Genomic DNA, 22,313 nt, shown 5'->3' with positions numbered 1-22,313 from the left:
TTGCCCGCTGGTAAGTCCGTATAGCGAAAAACTGTGACCGAGGTCTTGAAAATGCTGCCCGAGGCCGCAGCTCAAGGGCAGCATTTCCAAGCCCGAGGTTGACTTGTTTATTTTGTTTTCCTGCGGTAAATTGGCTCACAAGTGGGTTTGTTTACGCAACTGTCTCTAAATCGGCTTACTTGCCCTCTACAAACGATTCGTAAAAAATCTTCGCAACGAACTGGCTATCTTTAAAACGGGGAACGGGGAAAAGGAGAATGAGAACGGGGAACGGGGAACGGGGAACGGGGAACAGGGAACGGGGAACGGGGAATGGGGAATCTTTAAACTGGGGAATCTTTAAAATGGGGAATCTTTAAAAGCGGGAATCTTTAAAATGGGGAGTCTTTAAAAGCGGTAATCTTTAAAATGGGGAATCTTTCAAAGCGGGAATCTTTAAAAGCGGGAATCTTTAAAAGCGGGAATCTTTAAAATAGGGAATCTTTAAAAGCGGGAATCTCTAAAAGCGGGAATCTTTAAAATGGGGAATCTTTAAAAGCGGGAATCTTTAAAACGGGGAATCTTTAAAAGCGGGAATCTTTAAAACGGGGAATAGTTAATAGCGTTAATCTTTACTTAGAAGTGAACGAGAATCTCTCAGTTTCCCACCGGAAGCTATTTATTCTGTCACATGTATCAACTCAACAGGTACAGAGACAGTTGTGGAATTTGTTTATTGTAATTATATTGCACGCTATTAAAGCACATCGGTTTAGCGGGATAGTGGAGCGGTTCAAATCTCGATTCTCACTTTTTGAGATCCGCTAGACGGCCGACCAAAGAATCGAACCGCCTGGATTTATCTTAACTCCGTTTCACAGCGATGCATATTTGTCGTAGTCTGATCATGTGCTAATGGAAGGACTTACGACTTAACGACAAATATATGGCATGGAAAACACGTTTTTGGTTATTTAATCGATAAATCAACAGTCCCCTAAATCTGGTTCACATGACGTCGCTAAAATTCAAACTACAAAACTATTAATCATCCTGAGATTTTACTTTCATGATGTATAAGAGCAGCTGGAAACTAATATTCATACAAATTTTCGCTCCAAGTGGGTTCTTGGTTTTGTAATAGACTACGCTTGAATTTCTAAGCTTTTGCGTGACGCGCCATTTACATGACGGGCAATAAAGCTGTCATGTTGGTTAAAAGAGTGACTTATTTCGCGGAATTTGGCTATCTGAACAGTTCATGTATTAGAAAAAGTATTATTTTTAAAATGTTTTTGAGTTCCTGAAGAGATAAATTCACGTTTTTGTAGCAAAACTCAGTGACAGATGTTGGTTCTGTTGGTTTCCGGCCGCCATCCGGATGGGCGCCAGCATGGCGTCTCCATCAAAATCTCTATAAATTTGGGTAAAAAATTTCTCCGCATATCTTGCGTAAGAAACATTGCTGTGACCTGAATCTTGGCGAAAGTCTTTGCATATTTACCTTCTTTCTCTTCAAGATTCTAGACTTTATCATTTGAACTGTTTTGATTTTTGATTTTGATTTATTTTGAACGGCGTGACACTGAAAACCAGCAATAAAGTAATTCGATGCTCGATGCCCGAACGATGTGGCGGCGAATTTCGCGTATAATCCGTCATTGTGTGCTTAATGATACCTCTTTCTACGCCATGCAGTCATGCGAAGACAATTTCAAAGTGCCCATTGCATTCACTTTAAAGAAGAAAGAATCGGTCGCTTTGAAGGTCTTCCACAGTTTAAGTGGAATGATCTCGGCGAACAAGATGTGATAGGGGAAGGGTCGCTTGGAGCCGTTTTTATCACAAAAACCAGGAACAAGGACGGAAAGTCGAAACAGTGGTTGACAAGAAATCACCCGCTTTTAAAGATTCCCGCTTAAAAAAGATTCCCCATTTTAAAGATTCCCGCTTTTAAAGATTCCCCGTTTTAAAGATTCCCGCTTTTAAAGATTCGCCATTTTAAAGATTCCCGCTTTTAGAGATTCCGCGTTTTAAAGATTCCCGCTTTTAAAGATTCCCCATTTTAAAGATTCCCCGTTCCCCGTTCCCCGTTCCCCATTCCCATTCCCCATTCCCCATTCCCATTCCCCATTCCCCATTCCCATTCCCCATTCCCATTCCCCATTCCCATTCCCCGATTCCCCGATTCCCCGATTCCCCGATTCCCCGATTCCCCGATTCCCCGATTCCCCGATTCCCCCATTCCCCCATTCCCCCATTCCCCGTTCCCCGTTCCCCGTTCCCCGTTCCCCGTTCCCCGTTCCCCGTTCCCCGATTCCCCGTTCCTCGTTTTAAAGATAGCCGCAACGAACTCAACGTCTAACTTAAATACCAGACACAAAAGTATGTGTTAAAGAACAGATACGTTTCAGTCTTCCAAATTAAGAGTGAATGTCCCCAAGGATCAAACAAAATCGAAAATTAGCGGCAGACATTCGAAAACTCGAAATTGTTCAAACTCCCGCTATTAGTTGTCCATATAGAAGTATTCATCATTGTAAGGTTAATTTGTCAAATAATTCGATGTTTCCGGTGCCAACAAATGACGAGAATCGTTTTGGTGGCCAGATACGATAAAATCAAGCTGTCAGGCAGTAACAGTATGTGCCGTGATGGTGTACAGTTATGAGCGCTTGCTACAGCTACAACCTTGAACCAGGTTTGAGAGCAAGGCCACAAATGGCTTTTTCCTTCTAACTGTAATTTCCGATATGTCGAGACCAAAGGATTCACAGATATCGCGTAAGATTGATACAGAAAAGGAGCCAAGCTTGGAGTTCAACACTAACTCACAGATGTTGTAGGAGTCATATATGATTGGATGTGAATGCTGAATGCTGACTTCAGACAAAACCTTGTCACTAAGTACACTCTGAAGGTCTTCTCCTGGAGTCTCGTCCTCACTATCATGCTGATCTGCCTCGACAGTTCGCTTAGCAGCAAGACGAGAGAAGTAACTGCTAATTTGCTGGCTTGTGAGAAAATCCCCATAGTTAAATAGTCTCTCCCCTTGATATCTTTTGCAGTCCTCGTGGCTTTAGAGACTTCAGCCGGGTCCGCTTTCTTTCTTGTTCTCTCTCTAATTTGAAACTTAGCATTAAGCATTATAGAATCGCGCCCATTGAAAAACGTCGCAGGGGAAAATGCAAATAAGATAGAAAAGAGAAAGAGAGCATGCGTAACTTCACGCAGGCCTGTCAACTCGACTGTCAATCATGTAATCCCCCGTGTACGCCATGTTCACAAGTATTGTTTCTTACTCAGACAACCGAAACGTAGCGCTATTCATCGAAGAAGAATAGCCGTAGTTAGTCGGGTTATCTTGATTAGGCTATATTGTTTAAAAATCGGTCAGATGTAAAATTAAATTACCATTTAAATGTCGGGTTTTTAATTTGTGTTAAGACTGAATACGCATAAAACTTTAGCTTAAGTTTACTACTTAACTGAAAACACAAACGCTTAATACGACGCGATTGAGTTTAACGCACGAAAAAACGACAGAATTAGAGCTTTGAAAGCTGATATTCATTTGTGTGCATCATAGGTTATTCTTAAGTTCTGAAACTACTTACATTTAACATGTCCAAAGCGTCGTTTTTTAGTAAAAACAGTTTGTTCGAGCTTGACAGCAGAACGGGAATCGACCGATAAAATCTGAGCCAAGCAAAAACGAGTATGTTTACGACTTACGAGGTTCGACCATCAATTTCGCCATGAAAGCAAAATAACATTGCAGAAATATTCCTTTTTAGCCCGTTATTGCCGTCAGTTTCAGATAACACGTCGGTAAAGTCTATTTACTTTTCGAAATGCTTAAGCGTAAGTTCACGCGTAGTTCCAGCTCAGCTTTGCCACAACAACACTTCGTTTGCGCATGTGATCAAAACAAGCCAATGAACAACCTCGTTACCAGGATCCTATTTAATCGTTATTTAGTATCCATAGCGACAAATAAACAAGTATAAATATTGGTTCCTTGACATATCTCGCTCATTGATCGCGTGTTAACGACGACTTAAACTATGGCTTATGAAATCGGAAAATAATGCCAAGGTCTTCATGACGGTCGATGGTATCTATGCACCATTTTAAGTCAGGAAGACGACGGGTACGAGGTCACCTTCGATGGTTGGAGCGGACAGTTTGACGCAGTTCTCAGCGCCGACTGTGTTCAGTTCGCCCACGTACAACGATTGACATTCGCACCAGGAAGCGTTGGAGACCCAGCGTGAACTTCAACAAGTTGCTGCCAGGCGACGAAGTTTCAATCAGTGTCGAGGGTATCAGAAAACCGGCCGTAATCAGAGTGGTGGATCCTTTCCAAGAACTCCTTACAGTGGAGTACGGAAACGAAGAACTCATTGCTTCTTTCCGCGATGTACTACCACCGCCAGAACAACACACTCCTGGTACCGTCAAGAGGAGAAAACCAGCAGCTTCGCCCCAAGCGGCGCCAGCAGCAACAACACCAACTCCCGTATCGGCGCCTGTCAGTGTTCAGTCAGCCATAGCACCGCAGTTCGCGACCATCGTTCGCCTTGATGGTAACAAAATCAGCTGCGGAGATCTCGTGAGCCTCACCCCGAACAGTGCAGACGTCGTCTTCATTGTCCTGGAGCTCTATCAAGACGAGTTCGGCTTTGAGGTTCTCCTAAATGCTCAGAAGTGCCAGTTTTCAGATGGTGTCGCCGTTCGCCTTCTAGCAAACTTCAGGCTGACCTGCCCAGCGTCCGCGGTACACACACTTCAGGACACTAAACTTTCGTCCCAGTTAAAGAAGGCGGTCCTGGAAATCCGACAAGGAGCCATCCTGCGGCTGTCCCAGTCCCTGCAACTACACATGGCCAACCGCGCCTATCAGCTTCAAGTTCGGCGGTACGACTTGGCAGCCAAGCTCCGCTGCGAGATCCACAGAGGAATATCTTCCAAGGCAGCTCGCACCTTCGTCATCAAAATGGGCCCAGCTGATCTTCGCCACGATCTTGAATTACTTGGGTCAGCGGTTGACAACAATTTCAAGGTGGAGAAATCGAAGAATCGACTCCACGATCTCGACCCCTGCTTGGTGAAAAGTGGGACGTTAAGCTTAAACAAGACGACCGCTACTTCTACGCAACCTTCGCCGAGTTTGCCCTGGACCTGCCGTCACGATCCCTCCTCGTGAAGATCAAGTTCGCAGAGTCCACCTGTTCGTTTCGCCAAAACAGCTACCGCCAAGACACTGCTGCCGACTGTTGCTGATTGTTCAGCAATTGGTAAACTATCTTCGTTTGCCTCACAAACGGCTTTTTTAAAAGCCACCAAATGTAATAAGTCATGACCAACAGAACAGAAACTCTTTCCCTCTCCCTGAAATGCCAACATTATCATCGCCAATCAAGAAAGAAAAACAGAACGCGCTTGATAATTTCTATTTCTCTCAAGTCCGTAAATTTTCACCTTTCCACAAAATTGCACAGCGAGTCAATTGAAAACTTCTTTCATTCTAGCCGGAAAATTTTCACCATTCCGTGACCAACAACATAAACAGCAAAGTATGATCTATTTCTCGCTCTCTGCTCGCTCTCTGTAGTTCAGACTACATGTATGGCCGTGATGTACTTTCTTGTTAGTCATTGTCAACGTCACAATGGCACTATCATCCTTTCCATACCCTGTCCCAGGTTCTTGGCCAAAAAGAACGAATCCACGTTAACTTAAAGGTGGAAGGTTGTTACTGCATCAATGAAACCCGAAATACTAGTCACAAACTTAGAGGTGCCAATGACCCTTTGTTTTGATAACAAAGTGACTGACTGTACGAAGGTAAAAAAAGCAGCGAATACAACATATTTGTTTTTTCGTATTACGGGGAATTGCTATCAATGTTCGCGATGTTGCTTAACTTATTGGCACAACCTTTGAACAGTATATATAATGTTTATTATTTTCCTTATATCTACAAACATCGTTTTGCTTTTTGAGACGATTTAAGCTGTTCTATTTACAGTTCGGTCATCACTAATTCTGATACTAGCGAAAGTTTCATACGCCTTTTCCCGGAGCTGTTCTCTCTGGCGATTCTCTTTTGTTTTCTCACGAATTTGATGTCTCGCTTCTTTCCTTGACAAATGGAGGTCAGTGGCTTTCTGTTTATAGTCTCTCTTCTCCAGGTCAGAAAGTTGTCGCCAGTCCTCTGCCATGCTTTGAATTGATTAGAGGAACGTCATCCTTTCTGTTCGTCCAGGACTCTGATTGTTTTGCACTCTCTAGAAGCAATTTAAAGTAAAAACATCAGATCAGTATTATATTTTATGTAAATTGTTTTAATGTTCAATAAATTCAGCTACCTTTTCTATATTCAAGACAAATACTACATTTGCCAGAATTCATTATCTCACTTATATTTTTCTTTCAGTCAACAAAAGTTAAAAAAATCAAGCAAATGACATAAAATAAAATAAATGTAGAAATGATTTCATTTTATTGAAATTTCCATAAGTTTATTCAACTAACCTCTTCCAATTTCTCATTGAGAAATGCTGTCCAACCATTTGGTGGCTTTTTGGGGGAAACCATTGCATCTTTTTTCTTCTTGTGAACCCTCATCTGAGATTTGTTACCACTCTCATTCACTGGGCCCTTTTCCACTTCTCTTATTGTTCTCTTCAGGGCAGCAAAACCAGAAATCTCTTTACTGAAACAAAGTACAATCAAATGTCAGCCTGCAGATATTCTTTTACTGTTCTCAAGAAGTGATAATATGAGATTAGACTGGGATCATGACCTGCATGCTTGATTATATCTTGGCATTATTACAAGGAAAAAGATTCTGATCATTTACCAAATTTTTGTAGCCGGTATGATGTTATGACAAGAAATTAGATTCTGATCATGAAATAGAGCATTACCTAAATCGTAACCGTTCTACAGACTGCTGCATTACACCACATGCACCTGTCGACAAAGCTGCAAGAGGAGTCAAGTTTACTGCATGCTCTTCTACGTTGGGTGGAATTCTTTCTTTTACTGCCCACTCAATCTGATGAAGCTTGGTTTCACAACTGTCCATCCCCTTTGGTAGGCCATCACCAAATCACTGCTAAGCTTTGAGCAATCTCTTTTGACCTCATCTTCTGAACACACTAGATAACATCTTTCATGAGGTAGGTTCTCTTTTGACATTGAAATAACTCTTCCACCATTTTGTTCCACTTTCTCTGTAAATTTCTTCTGTGTTGATCCTAAAACCACACATACACATATATAATTCATATAAAATCATATGTTGTTGCTGTTCTTGTTCATGCAAAAACTTTAAAAAAAGATATGACATGTGATCAATATTATTATTGCAGGAGACAACACCCCCTGACTTTACACTTTTCTATTTAATCTTTGAGCATGTCAATCTAGTTCTTTGTTTAGTTATAAGGTGACAGCTGTGTATTTATTTACTTCTATTTGCACAGGTTTCATGTACAAAATCATTTCAAGCATTTGTTAACAGCACTATTTTAATACTTCTGTATGTTTATACACTGTAGGAAATTTTCACCTACCAGGTATCCTTCCAACTAAAACAAAGTCCATCCTCCTTGGTGGCAACAATTGCCTAACTACACTTACACTAGACACAGCAACTGGAGGATTTGGTCTGGGATGGACATGAGTCTTCCACCTGTAACACACACAAAAAAACAAGATATTGTAATGTCACTGCTGATCATAAGGAAAAGGCCTATGTAACCAAACAAGAGTAATTCATGGCAAACCACAGGAAAGCAATAGTGGTTTGACTGTGAATTAGGGAAAAATGGTTTTAATTATGAAAGCAATTACTTGTAGAAAAGTGGATGTTGCTTTTATCTTATTATAGACACTTACCCCTTCTGAATTGTATATGCTGCAACATGTCGTTGCACATAATGCTCAAAGTCAGTCCTAATCTGTTCAGGGTATGACCAAGACAACAGCATAAGGATTGTGTCAGGCTTGTGAAGGCCACCATCTCGTGTTGAATGCTAAAAGCAAACAGAAAGATTTTGATATTAAGGAAATGATAGTCAGGAACTGGACCCTACAATCGTCAGGTCCTTAAATTCCTGGTCCTGGTTGTGGTTTTGATCAGATAATACATTATATTTCACTACTACAGTATACCGGTAGTCATTTGTAAATGCTGGTATAACATACCTGATAATAAAACAAATATGCATGTAATGGGTCCATTCTCCACCCTCAGTTGCTACACGCATGAGTGACTTGAATGGGGTGCTGTGGAGATGTTTTGGGACAACATCCACAAATTTCATCATATAAGGTGTTAATTCTTTGCAGCCATAACGGAAAACCATCAAAGCATGGAACATATTGGCATGGTAAACATATCTGGCAATTTCAGAGTCGTGTAATCCAAATTCATAGTCTTCAACATTTGTTGAACTGATTGGATGCCCTGGCTTTAGTTGAGCTGTATCTTTCCGCAGTATCCTGTACATCTGATAGAAATGCCACCAAATAAACTTCACACAGTCAATGTCATTAATCTTTTGTGATGTCCATCCAAGGGCCTCAGCAAGCTTTGGGGACAACATCTGCTGCAGTTCACAACTTGGAAGAACATATGAATATGATACAGGAACTTTAGTACTGATAGATATAATTGGAAAACTATTTTAAGTAATTGCTAAGGGTATACATGTATGGCATGTGTTTTGTAGTAATTATGTTACTCCTTATAACTGAGTAATTTAACTCGTGGTCAGGTTTGATGATTTAAGTAAACACCAGAACTTACATTATCCAAGATGTGATTGTAATGTTTGTCTTTGAAGTCCTCTGAGGGAGCCAGGATGGTGTAGGCTTGTGACTTGTTGAGGCTGAGGTCACCTAGGTGACCTCTTGGATCAATTGGAAGTTCAAAATGACCTCCTCTGACATCTCTTGAATTCATGTTAGCAGCAAGATGTGCCAATGCAGCATTCCTTCGTTCTCTACCATACCTATAGAAAAAGGTGACAATAACAATTTTTAATATTTAAAAGCAGGGGCATGTGAGATAAACACAGCATGTACATGGTAGAAGCAACAGGGTTCATTCAGGAGGGTAGGAGGTCAGTGTACTAGCCTAGTTAAAAGGGTTGCATCTTTGGCATATCCTCAAACTCCAAAAAAACTATATTACCTAAAACCTTAATGCTGGATCTGACCTAAAAATGATGAAAAAATATAAAAACTAAATTTTTGGCAATGTTCTGTTTGCCTTCATCGGACTATTAAAAATGACTAGATGAATAAGCGATCCCTAAGGGGCACAATAATTGTTCAATTGCGGTTTGTTGTTTCCTCTTGTGCCAGGCTTGTTCTCTGCCCCCACCCCCCCCCCCCCAAAGTGCTTTTACCAATGTATACACATGAACAGGATCTACATGTACACTCAACTTTGTAAACAATTCCAGTCACTTCATTCTCGCTTGGGCGCTCTTTAGGTTTCTTGCACACGTCACCAAGTGTTTTATATCATTTCTAGGTCAGATCAAAAATTCTTTAAGGTTTTAATCATGAACACAGACCGCCCAAACAGTATATATTAACTAATACACCAACCTTGACTCCAGATCAAGACATGTCCAGACAAACTTCATTATTAGATTTTCTGCAACTCTGGTGAAGCCATGGCTAATACACATAAGGATATGATCACCGGTGAGAGCAGGAAGCAGGGACTTGGGAAGAGGACTTGGGAAGAGGTCTGTTCTCAGTCCTGTGGATGGATCTACTTTTCCCTTTTGTGATGCTGAGCACTGCATCCATAGGTTCCACTTGTCTTGGGAGAGTGGGCTGAGCTCTGGATCAGCAACAGCATCCAAGAACTTAGAGTCTGCACCAAGGAACACCTGGTGGCCCAGGTTCTGACTGTCTTTAATCCATTCATTCAAGTATCCTACAATGTTAATGAACAAATGATCTATAATAACACTACGCAATTTACCAGGACATGATGCCTGTAGGTTACGTCATTATAAATATATTTCAAGCACTAGTTGCTTGAAAGCTGACTATGATTATGTGAGAGGATATAATTTATTTTCCTTATAGATGTTGCAATTCCTCTTGTACCATTTCAGAGTGTTTTCAAGCACCACAAAAAGTTACAAAGCTGAAATCAAGTTTGCTGAACCATGTTATTTATCTTGAACTGTTCAAATGATCAGCTTATGAGTATTTCATTTCAATTTTAGGAAACATTAATGGTAATTTGGTCAATTTATCAAAAGTTAATATTGGATTATAAAAGTTTAACATGTAAGTGTGCATATACCTTGTCCACCATGGCCATCTCCAATGTTAAGCTCAAGGTTTCGACGGCTGTCCTTGTGATGAAAAACATGAACAGGCCACATTTCTTTTGGGTTTAGAAACTCTACGCCATTTAACTTCTGCTCATTGTTCACATTGCTGATAGCCATCATCACAGTGTCTTTCTTGCCATACTTTCTCCCATCCCCATAAAGGTACCACCCCTGTTCCTTAGGAAGCCAATAGTAAAGGAACCGCAGACATTCAACTAAACGGGCGGGCTCAATGCGATAACCAGTTGGTGTTCGTTGTGGCTGCATTATAGCCTCAAATTCTAATTTGTATTTGCTCTTTAGCTCAGCAACCTAAGGAAAAAAAATTTGCAAAATTATGTTATCATCAAATTTTATTTAATTATTGGCCAGCCCAAAGAGAGATTTTTCATGCATTGCTCACAAAGTGAAAATCCCTTCTAGTGGATGCTGTAAGCATTTTGATTGCCATATCAGTATTGATATATTCTACACTTTACCAAAACACTGTTTTCAAAATGAAAGTAAACCATACATGTGACTTGTTTCTTACACTGGGCAAAATGTGTGTCCAAATTTATAACGATAAGACTTTCCTTACTTGAATTAAAGTCTGATCACCAAGTTTGCCTTTTTAATACAATAATAGGATGCAGGGAGAAAATCACTACAGTGTAGTGCAAAATTTGGGAGGCAAATTGTGTGGGAAAAAACTTCGATTGTATGTGGAATTGTGCAGAATTCTGCAATCTTTTGATCCAAACCAAAGTTCAATTTGTTTATGTTCGAACTTTGTAAAATGTTTTCTGTGTGTTCACCCTGATCTTATAAATAGAAGACCCTATGCAGATAATTTGAAGTATATCAGGAAAGACACATATAATTGAAAGACAATTACCTTTCTTTTGGTTGCAAGATATCCAGGTGGCAATATCTTCCTGATCTCATCAATTGTTTGCCCAGAATTGCATTGATCTTGAAGTTTCAAGATTGCTGATGGTGGGAGTTGCACTGTTGCCTGCTCTTCTGCAATCTGATTGTAAAGACTGCCCCCAGCCTTTGTACGAATTAGCTTAGTCAACAAGATAATATCTTGTTTTTACAGTTGTCCTTGCCAGACTGAGTCACTACTGCACTGCTGTCTAAATCTCCGGCCCACTGATAATGACATGCCATGGAGGAAGTCAATCTGTAATAAGAATATGCCAAAATTGTATTCCATCAACAATCTGGTCCTGTTTATTTTCTAAATAATTTTAATCTGTTCTTGATTTACTACCAACAATTTCAGAGAAACATCAAAATATTATTTTTCAATGTCACACACATTAGTAGAACATTTGAAATTACTTCAACAACTACATTGATAAAACTCCCTAAATTCACCCAATTGTACCTATAATAAGGATCAAAATATTTTCAGGAAAACCATGTGTGTACTAGTAACATAGTGTACAGTGGAACAAATTAAACTGGGTGAGCGGCCTGCATGTACAAAACAACAAACATTTACATAGAAATTTTGCAAACCTTAGAACCATAATTAACTTCCAGCGCCAAGTCACTCAATATTTTGCTCTGCTTTTTTACCCTCTCCTCCAGTTTAGTAGATCACAATGTTTGTCCACCTGGTAAACGTCCAGCCAGAGCTGATGTTGACTCTGGGGGCTTGATACAGCCAGTGAACACTTTAGGCTGTGGTACATTAGTGCAACTGCCTTGTGTGGAAAAGGTTTCTGTTGCCAGTATTACAATTTGTGTGTTGCTTGTAGTCATAGATCCAGTTACACTTCCAGCAGCAATTTCTCTTGAAAAAGTGGAATTTACCACGGTTCGGGCAAAGAACAAGCATAGACTAGCCCATGAAAATTGTTCTGCACTTTGGCCAGGGTCTTTAAGTTTGTTCCCAGCAAGTACAGTCAAAATAAAGGCTTCCGCTGAAATAAAATTCCTGGAGTTTCTGTCCAGATAAATATCATCATCCGTCAGCCCATATTGTTTAAGCATCTCTTCTATTTGTTTATATGCTCCTTTTTTGCACTGTCTCTCATTGAAAAAGCCAAAAGGACTAAGTCCCTTACGAGCCTCCAGAAATATTTTTGAGCCTACTGTTTTAGCTGGAGAAGACATGGGCCGACCAAAATCTGTGGTGTTCATTGTGAAGAGGTATTCCTGGAAATAAATGAGAGAAAAAAAATTACCAGAAAGCTTTCATATATCTTGGGCAGTTCATTGTGACAGTAACTTTATTGAAGCATGAACGAAAAAAGTAAACAAATCACATCGATCTGGAGTGCTCAAGGGGGATCAGTTCATATAAGCATATCAAAATCACACTTCTCTTTACAACATCAATACTTTGATGATAACACCACTAGGGAGAATAAAGAAACTTATCAGCTTTTCAGCAACCTTTTCTACTTAAGATTTATGTCCACTAAAAGTGAAAGCAAAGTCGTATTTGGAGTATAAATAAGGGAACGTTAATTTCAGTAATGCGAGATCTTCAAATTATCAGAGCTAAACAAACAGAATAATGTATGGTAAGCCAAAAGCAAAACTACAAACCATCGGCAGTCCGAATGTTTATTTACATTTATTTAGGTTCACACAGCTGGTTTAAAAATCTATGACACAATCCGATGGTGCGATCGAATTTAGCGATCTCTCTTCGAGGAAAGCAATTTCGTTTATGTTCGTAGCAATACATTTATAGTAGAAGAAAACTAAAATCAAAAGCAAACACTCACCTTGAAAATAGAGCTCCAACGTGGACAGATTTCGAAGTCACCGAGCGCGTCGGGTGACGGCGATCGGTGATCGCAAAGCGTTAAAAAATGCTCAGTTCCAAAACAAAACCAACTCTCCACGCGAATAAGTGGCTACTTAAAACATTAAAAGTAAGGACTACATGAGAATTTCCGTTCATAAATACGGATAGATTACAGAATTCTACGGGGCGGACGTCGATTTTTTCTTATCGTAAAGGATTGCTCGCGATCGCGTGTTTAGTATACGGATAAACACTTCACGCTCTGTTAATATGCAAACGAAGCCTTCGCTCTTTACCGACGAAAAGAGCATTTCACCACTTTCAAACAATACTAATTGTTCCAATTGTATCTCCATTGTCTGTAAACGGACGCAAAGCGAAATTTTACAACTCCCGCTTGGGAATTCGGCAATTCAGGTCTTAAAGACCGAAGTTGGCGGTGAACTTTTGAAACCTCAGTTCCCAGGTCATTGCGCCCGCAAAGCATCATAGGTACCCCACTTTTCCCGGGCGACGCTTTTCAATGGGCGCGATTCTGTAATGGTACTGCTTTTGGTTTTCAGTAAACTTCGTGCGACGGGACTGTGACGATTTCAGTGCCCATCCCATTGGAAGAGTTGTTGGCACAGTTGGTAGTGATGGTCTACTTCCGTCCAGGACCGTTGGGCATTTACTCGCGCCACATTCCAGTTTAGTCGTGTATTCTATCATGGCCTTGTCATAGAGCGTTTCATACTCTAGAGCACGCTTGTGTTTTCCGCAGTCCAAGTGTTTAACAAGCGACGAATGCCGTTTAAATGTCTTGACACATCCCTCTTCTTGGCATGTAAATAATCGCCACTTGTTGGCAGCATCAACATCAACGCTTGACTCATCTGATGACTCATCTACACAGTCTGAGTTGCCTTCTACCTCAGTTACAGGGGTTCGGCCACCTGTTCCTCTGGGTTTTACTGGAACAAAGCTTGTGATAGTCTCGCTGGTCGAGGGTCTGATCTCCATTGTCGGCAGTTCCGATTGTTCAGGGACATCGAACTTTGTCCAGGGAATACTCTCCCCAGGGCCAATGTCGTAGGCTCTCCACGTTCTTATCCCTTCCTGGCCGTAGTGTAGGTTGCTGACAAAGCTCACTTTCTCCCACTTGAAACTCTCGTTGGATGGAACATTGGGAGGACTGCATACCTTCACACTTACGCCGCGCACACTCCTGGAAGACTCGATAGCTTCCTTCATCTGTGCAGCAGTCTCAATTTCGTGTCCAGAATTCAGATATTCTGCCATGTGCGACTTTATAGTGGCTGCCTTACGATCACAAGCGCCCTTCCCTCCCTGTGGCTCAGAAAAGTCAATTTGAGAGATCTGAAGGCCATGACGTTTGGCAATCTGAGGAGCTATAATCAGGGTCTGTGCGCAGTGATAACATCCAGCGTTGTCGTTTCGAATATAAATGGTCTGCAGTTGTGGCATAATAGTCTTGAGCTGACTGAAGACGTCATCAAGTATGGCTAACACCGAGCTACTGTCTTGAGCTGTAGCACTCTCAAACACATGGACGAATGTCATCATCTCCACTTCACCGCTGTTGCCTTTAATTGCCACTGCTATATGCCACGATATACCTCTTTTACCAAACCAATCAGATTGGCTTTCCCGGTACTTACGTGGAAGATATTTCATCGCCCAGTCAAGTACTAAAAGAATGGACGAGGCGCTGAGGCTGCTCAAGATGTCAAGTCTGCATTCATCCTGATTTACAGACCGTAATAAATGGGCTTCCCAGCATTCAACACTCTGTTTGGCCTGGGAAATAACAAACGCCAGTTCTTCCTTTTTATTGTCCGAGCATTCAGCCGTCACTAAGCCTTCCTCAATCTCTCTCACTACAGACGAAACAAGCAAGCAGCGGTCACAGCTGTCACAGTGGGCGTGGTCACAATTCACAGAATAGTTTGGGTTGTCAGGATCACTCAAAGCGTATGCCCTACAGTGGTCTGGGACAGCAGAGCTTTTGGAAACATGAACCTGAGAATGAATTCAAAATAAGCCAATGTTTTATTTTTTGTTGAAAGTGTTCTTTACTACTAACAGTAACTACAGTATAAGCCCTCTTTTTGTAGCATAACCTTTTTTCTGATATCCAGCCTTTCCATGTAGCTATTTTGAGTATGATACAATTACTATTGCGATACCGACTACTTATTAACCAAACATTCAAGGTTAATAAATAGTTTATTATGTGGCTTGTAAAAACAAAAACAAAACAAACAAAAAGAGTCATCGCAAAAATCAGGTGAACAAACGCGTAAGTCAAAACCTTCTACACTCTCTTAGTTTATTAGCGACAGATAACGTTGGAACGTTTTCACGTCTACGACTGCTTTCTTTGTCGTGCTTTTCCATTTTTGCTCGTAGACGAAAGTTTCAATTTCTTCTTGGCTGTTCATTCATTTTCTTCTTGGCTGTTTCCTTCGTCCTGTCCAGCACCAACTCGTTCGTAATTTAACGCTTTGAATTCGCTGTTCTTCTAAAATTTTAGCTCGTCAGGGTAATAGAATTCACTCTCAGCGTGTTCATACATCATTTTCAGCAGGTGGTGGCCTCATGGTTAGTGCGCTCGTTCCAGGAGCGAGCGGTCCGAGTTCGTTTTTTGGCCGAGGTCACTGTGTTGTGTTCTTGGGCAAGACTCTTGACTCTCACAGTCCCCCTCTCCACCCAGGGGTGTAAATGGGTTCCTGCGAATTGTTGGGGAAACCTAACGAATTGCGGGGGAGTGATCATGGCCTGCGATGGACTAGCATCCCGTCCAGGGGGAGTAGAAATATTCCTAGCTGCTGCATGCTACTGAAACCGGGATAAGCTCCGGCAGCTATGAGCCAGTCGGCTCCAAGGCTTCACTTTTTTTAAAAAAAAATTACCTTTCGTTTTATTTTTGCAGACAAGTAATCGGCCCGTGGGAATTACAGGAGAATAATGCCCAAGAATTAGCCAATCAGAGCGCGCATTGTATTGGCTACAAACACAAGCCATGTAAGAAAATGAAATCAAAATATAAAATTGGGTTATATCGAAGCAATCTTATATCAACTGTTGAAATTCGTTTTTAATAAATCTTTTCTTGGAACATTGGCTTTAATTGCCTATGTCCAGTTTCTTTACACATCCATGCAACATATTACAATTACAATAACAACACAAGGTTACCTTGAAATCCCCTTTGAGATACCGCTTAGCTACTTCGAGCTCCTCTTTTTTTATCTTTAGCCCACGACAGACCCAGGCCGCAGTTATCACCAAGTTTCTCAGCGGCTAGCTCAAATTCCTCGAATGCCTTGGCCCCCAGTGCGCCAACATAGTCCAATCCCTGTAATGATTTCCTCACAGAGGCCGAGCAGACATGCAAAACTCTGTAAAGAGTACTGCGTCCCATTGGTTTGAAACCCTCCTCACTGCATAGCTCCTCGTATTGCGAAATGATCTGTGCCGGAATGACACTTCGTATGACATTCGGTATCGTCAGTTCTTCATTAGATGATAATTTCAGCTTTTTCTCGCCAAAAGGAAGGTCTTGGACGATGTGCATGCCTGTAATGAAGTTCAGGAAGTGGCTTAGTTGCCCTGGCGCTACATACATACGAGTGTGCTGTGTAGTCGGCGCCACGGCTCCACGACCATGGAGAAGCTGGTGGTGTCTGGCAATGTCGAACCTATAGCGTGTCAGATCAGGTATCCATTTCTTTAGCATTTTGAAACTAATTTTGTCAGCTAAAATAGAAAGGATTTGTCGGCGAGTGCTCCAGTGGCTTGCATTGTTGTAGCATTCAGTGAGGGCCTCAATAAGTGTCACGTCAGCATGGCCTTTAGTGTCCAGTGGGAACTCGCATGCTTTTGATGACAACAAGGCCTCCCATAGACTCCCTGTATCCTCTGGTGCAATTTCCTCGATTACGGCGTGGACGGCTTGCCGCGCTTTCCTGACGTAATGACGCTTAGTCCATTCTTTGGTCAAATGCCACGGTGTCTTTAGCTTAGACCTGATGGGACTGATATCTCTGCTCGATAAGAATTCATTTAGCTTGTCTTTACTGCTCTCTGAGCGTATGGTCTCGTTATCAGAATCCTCCGAGCTTTCCGATGGTTTGTACGCACTACATGGTGTCTCTGCTGTTAAGTGATGGGTAGGTGTTAAATGAGGCAGTTCATTATCTGAGTCCACCTGGTAAAGTCTGCATGCGAGCCAAGTGGCCCATCAGGCCGGAGCTTATCCCGGTTTCTGAAGCATGAAGCGACTAGGAGTATTTCTACTCCCCCCTGGATGGGATGCTAGTCCATCGCAGGGTTACCCCCAACATTAAGTTCGCCGGTACCCATTTATACATCTGGGTGGAGAGAGGCACTGTGAGAGTAAAGTGTCTCGCCCAAGAGCACAACACAATGTCCCCGGCCAGGGCTCGAACCCGGACCGCTCAATCCGGAGACGAGCGCACTAACCATGAGGCCACCGCGCCTCCCACATCTGAGTCCACTTGATGCAAAACAAGTGTTGATCAGATTATGGACGAAATGCTGTTCTGATGCGCTTACGAATATCAGATAATAATAAAAACAACAAGAAATAATAGCAATGACAAAGTGTCAACGTGCGAACAACAGTTCAAATTCAAACACAGTGGAATCCCGTTAATACGGACACCAAGGGGACATGCCAAAAGTTCCGTCTGTATTAAGCGGGTTCTCAGACATAAAGTCAAGGACACGTGTTTTATCGATGAGAGGAGTAAGGCAGACATTTTTACGGCAACAAAATGTTTAAATTGTACTTAAGGCTCAATAAGTTTAAACTACGGAAACCTAATAGTCATCTAGCATACTCTTGGAGAAATTTGTACAAGTTATCGACCGGAAATTTTCACAGCACTAAACCATTGTTAAGTTTCTTCGGTAATTGTGACTGTAACTGCATCAAGTTTAAACTATGGAGACCGTGCGCACATCTACTCACTCAGTACTCTCGGACTAAAATTACTTTACTGTTGTTTTTCTAATACTGTCTGCAAAGCGGGGTCGACGATGTTTCAGAGTTTTTTCACTGGGGACACGGAAAAGTGTCCGTTGTACGTATTAATAAGTGTCCGTAATAAGCGGGTTAATTTTACAGACGAAATATGAGCTTTGCGTCGGGACAAACGAAATTGTCCTTAATATCAGGGAGTCCGTATTAAGCGGGTGTCCGTAGAGCGGGGGTTCCATTGTACCTGCAAATTACTAGATAACTATAGTTACAGTGTATTGTAAGATTATCGTCCATACCAAAGTAACATGGCCAAGTGTGCGTGCAAGCGACTCCAAATCTTTCCAGGGCGTGGCACATGCTGCTCCTTCCTCCATATCAATACTCGTGATACTAGCAACACTGGAAACTGAGCTTTCGAAAACACTTTTTCTGCAGTCTCTACAAATGCCTGGCGGTACAAACAGAACAACTGTCACCTTCAAACCAAATTCGCCCCGACACGTGAAAACTAACGCTCGTGTTTAAATAGAAGTGTTTTATTCAAATTAAAATGGAAGCTGTGAAAAGAAGAACAAAATCCGAGAGACCGTAAGTAAGCATGTTCCTATTTCAAAGATCCCTGTCTGGTAAGTGAATTGAATTTCTGAGCTGTGCTTGCTAGCAAGAAAAAGGTTTACACAGAGATGGTTTAGCCGTTTCACAGCGCGAGTACGTCCAGCTATTTTAAAGCCTACCAAAATAAAAGTCAAGGATTAATCGCCCCGCAGATTTCAAGCTAGAGCAAATACGCCTTAAAAAGGGTCTAAACGAAAGAGAAAACTTCCAGTAGAGTAAGAGCAACCTTTCGTGAATATTCAGAACACGTAATGAATAAAGCTAGTTCCTTTTACTCTGTTATATATGGATACTATTTAACAGAAACAAAAAATAACAGGCATATATCGCCAAGTCCAAAATCTGCACTAGAGAAACAAATGCCCTGTCTGTCAAATCCCTCGCCAAGGTCGTTTGAAATAAACAACCAGTTTCAGTTCGATTCGTAACGTTAAATAACTTAGCGTGTCTTGCCGACTTGCATGTTACCTTTTGCTCCTAGAATTTCCTCCGGCCCTCGTAAATCAGTATTCAGTTCTGAACACGGTTATCTTTAATCTGAGACATAGTTTACCTGATCCAACTGGAACAAACTTCCCCGTCGTCTTAAAGATGTGGTCCGATACCATTTTCGTAATTCCTCGATCCGCTTTTCTATTTGCTCCATGTTGAGATAAGATTTGTGGCACACAGCACTTAGAAGTGTTTCGCCACCAGCCAAGTCCGAGTTCACACCTGTGGTGTGGGCAGATTGTGTCTAATCTCTGCGTCTCGTCCTCGCGGAAAATACCCACTCTAGCAAGTATAAGTTCACTTTCCGTTGTCACTCCAGAAAATGACCAGTGAGAACAATGATTCGAAATATCCTTTGAGCAATTGCGTAAAGTAACAATTTCAAGACTCTTGCTTTTATCTAGCCTATCAAACGAGCAGTCTGTTCCAGTTATTCTCTGAAAAGAGCATGAAAACGCCATCGCTGAACTGCGTAGCGTGAGACAGACCGTAGGAAAATTCCTTTAATTGGGATCACAACTTGTTTATAATTAGCAACCATAACCACAATGACAAATAGTTCATTTCAAAGCTTTATATCAAAAATTGCGTAGCCCCTAGCGATTAATGATGAAAACTTGATTCTTTAAAGCATAAATTCCTTACAATTGGCAGCCGTTTCAAAAATAGAAATGGTATCAATTAATTAACTCTTGTACCGGTAAAACAGTATCATTCACCTGAAAAGAATAGAGTAAACGCACTGCATATGCACTGTTCACATAAAAAAAATATCATACAAGTTAGTGATAAACCAAGCATGCCTTAGCCGCTGTATTTTCTAAACAGTAATAAATGACAAAACTTCGCAAGAACAAGAAGACATATCTTTTATTGAATTTGGGGCTTTGAGCTGCAATGATACAGCGGTCAGTTACGGTAGGTCACGCAATCTCTTGTATGATTTCACGAAAAATTGCAATTTTGAGCGCTCTCTCGTATAGCACAATCTAATTTCCACAGAAAAAAAATTATATCAGCTAAGAGCCCATCTCCTTTGAATTCTACGTGATAAATGTCATTTGATTTTGTGATAAAGGTAGTAGGGTAAATTATTTTTTGAAGTTTACTAGTAATTTACATGGAAAAACAGAGGGCTTTCCTTCAGGTCTCACTCAATATCTTAATGTTTTTCAAATGTCATAGGAATTGTAAAATAAAACCTGCAAAAGTTGTAGAATAAGCTGAATACAAGTGAATGTCTTCGGGGTTTATAGTTACGGCAAGCCGTTAGCTTCAAAATGGCTAATTTTTGAGTCTAATTTTCCAATGCCGGGCCCCGAAATCGAGTATCGTCATTTTCTGCCGAAACAAAACCCCATTTGACAAATGAACCACATAGCGATTAATAGTTCAATATGGACTACTAATAGCCAATGTTTGAGCGATTTTGAAATTTTGAAATTTGCCGCTCAATTTTTGATTTTTATGGACATGCACTCTTAAGAGCGACTCTCTGCAGGGACCGAGTGAGATTGAAAAAATGTGGCACAAAGTTGGAAAAATGGACCTCTCGATATTTCGTCCAGAGATAACCTATGGTATGCTAAGAATCGTGATATAAGTCTTAGGTTCTAGAGTTTTTACATTTTTGAGGAAATTACGAAAAACCGTCGACAACCCGTGAAGCCGAAAAATCACAGAAATGATGTCAAATTTCGTCGAACTCGCGTGAAGGCGCATAGCAAATTATGGTTTTCCTTTGTTTACAATTTTATTGCTAAGCTGCTTTGATGATATTTTAGACTTACAATTGTAATTCCGAATTCCTGGAGAGCAAGCGAAGAGTTTCTAGACATTGAAAATCAAAAATTCCATACCGTTTTCAAACATCTCAAAACATACTCGGTATTATGTAGAATTCTTTCAAAATTCGATTCTGGCAAGTTCAAGAGCTGTTTTTGAACGTGATATAATTTTTTTCTTGGCAAAAGTTATTTCTGAGGCGAACGGCGCCATGCAAGTTGACCCAATTTGACCTTTCGAAGAGATTTTGTTTAATCATGAAATGTAAACAATTCGACTAGCCTTAGCTCGCTTTCTGAGCAAACCATTAAAAAACCCTGCCATTTCCCATTAAAACTACCCAGTAAGCCTGGAATAATACTTCGATGACGGCTCACCTTCCAAATGGGTGTTTGAAGACAAACAATTTTGATATTCTCAGTTAATTTTTCCATCGCTTTCGTATTGCCGCGCTTTATAATTTAGGGTCATATCTTGACATCGAGCTTGTACGCCGGTTCCAGGCTGAGCTTGTGCAACACTTTTCCGGTAAATCAATCCATATGTTACAATATCTACCTCTCAGTGAGCAACCTCTTGATATTCATTTAATTTCTTGTATAATAGAAAAACTTCCTAAGTGCAAGACGTAAATCTCGGTCTACTGAGTGTAACGCAATTTTTCCTTCGTCACTTCCGAATCAAGTGATTAAATTTTTTCTGACGGGGGAGGGGTGAAGAAGTTTTCCTATGTAGACAATTTCTTTTTCTTGTTGATGTTGCACGCAATGTATTTAACAGTTCATTACATGGCCACTGCAACAATTTAATTAAGATTTTCCATTATGATATAAACATACACAAGACTTTTTCATGTCTTTTGTTCAAAATATTTAATACAGTAATTTACTCAATTGCTTCCGCTCAAAATACGTTTTTCTTTCAAGTTAAAACGAGATAACTTCCCGTTTTTCTCCTTAGCGCACTCAGCTATTGCTCAGCTTAGTGAGTAGTGGAAAATAGCTAAGAGTTCGTAGCCACACCCTATTCACTCCCCCTAGTCCCCTACCCCACCCTTGTGCTAACTTTGAATTTAAAGTGGGTGAAAACAAAATGTATTTGGGGTAAAAGACGGCCCATTCCATTTTTTTTTTTTCATTAAAGTGGCGAGGACGGAGCGGGGGTTGGGGGAGACTGGAAGATTTTTAAAAAAAATTGGGCGAGCGCAAGCCGGAAAACAAATTTCCTGCTGAGCGTAAACTGATATAAATTCCCTGCAGCATCTTAGTGTGATGGATTCTAAGAAGAAAGTCTATATGAC

General features: G+C 40.9%; 1 protein-coding gene, 1 long non-coding RNA gene and 1 pseudogene across 3 annotated transcripts in view; all 3 read right to left on the bottom strand.

Annotated features, from left to right (window-relative positions):
* The window catches only part of LOC149117105 (uncharacterized), a 256,173-nt gene that overhangs the window by 3,026 nt on the left and 230,834 nt on the right, over positions 1-22,313 (bottom strand). The window lies entirely within an intron of this gene.
* Positions 5,924-13,590, bottom strand: LOC110060675 (uncharacterized; annotated as a pseudogene). The gene is made up of 12 exons (XR_016205562.1): positions 13,088-13,590; positions 11,868-12,509; positions 11,236-11,526; positions 10,328-10,670; positions 9,613-9,949; positions 8,800-9,008; positions 8,196-8,647; positions 7,891-8,027; positions 7,566-7,684; positions 6,915-7,247; positions 6,520-6,700; positions 5,924-6,272 (listed from the first exon to the last, which is right to left on the bottom strand). The product of XR_016205562.1 is annotated as an uncharacterized LOC110060675 (transcript).
* LOC149117131 (uncharacterized) lies at positions 15,558-17,698 on the bottom strand. The gene has a single exon (XM_089282790.1). The coding sequence runs from the start codon at positions 16,850-16,852 to the stop codon at positions 16,337-16,339; it is 516 nt and encodes a 171-aa protein (XP_089138916.1). The 5' UTR covers positions 16,853-17,698; the 3' UTR covers positions 15,558-16,336.

Source organism: Orbicella faveolata, unplaced genomic scaffold, assembly GCF_042242905.1.
Source record: "Orbicella faveolata isolate gen_17 unplaced genomic scaffold, um_ofav_v1 contig_12, whole genome shotgun sequence".
Lineage (NCBI taxonomy): Eukaryota > Metazoa > Cnidaria > Anthozoa > Scleractinia > Merulinidae > Orbicella > Orbicella faveolata.
The sequence above is the reverse complement of the archived record's forward strand: the minus strand, read 5'-3'. Positions and strand labels throughout refer to the sequence as shown.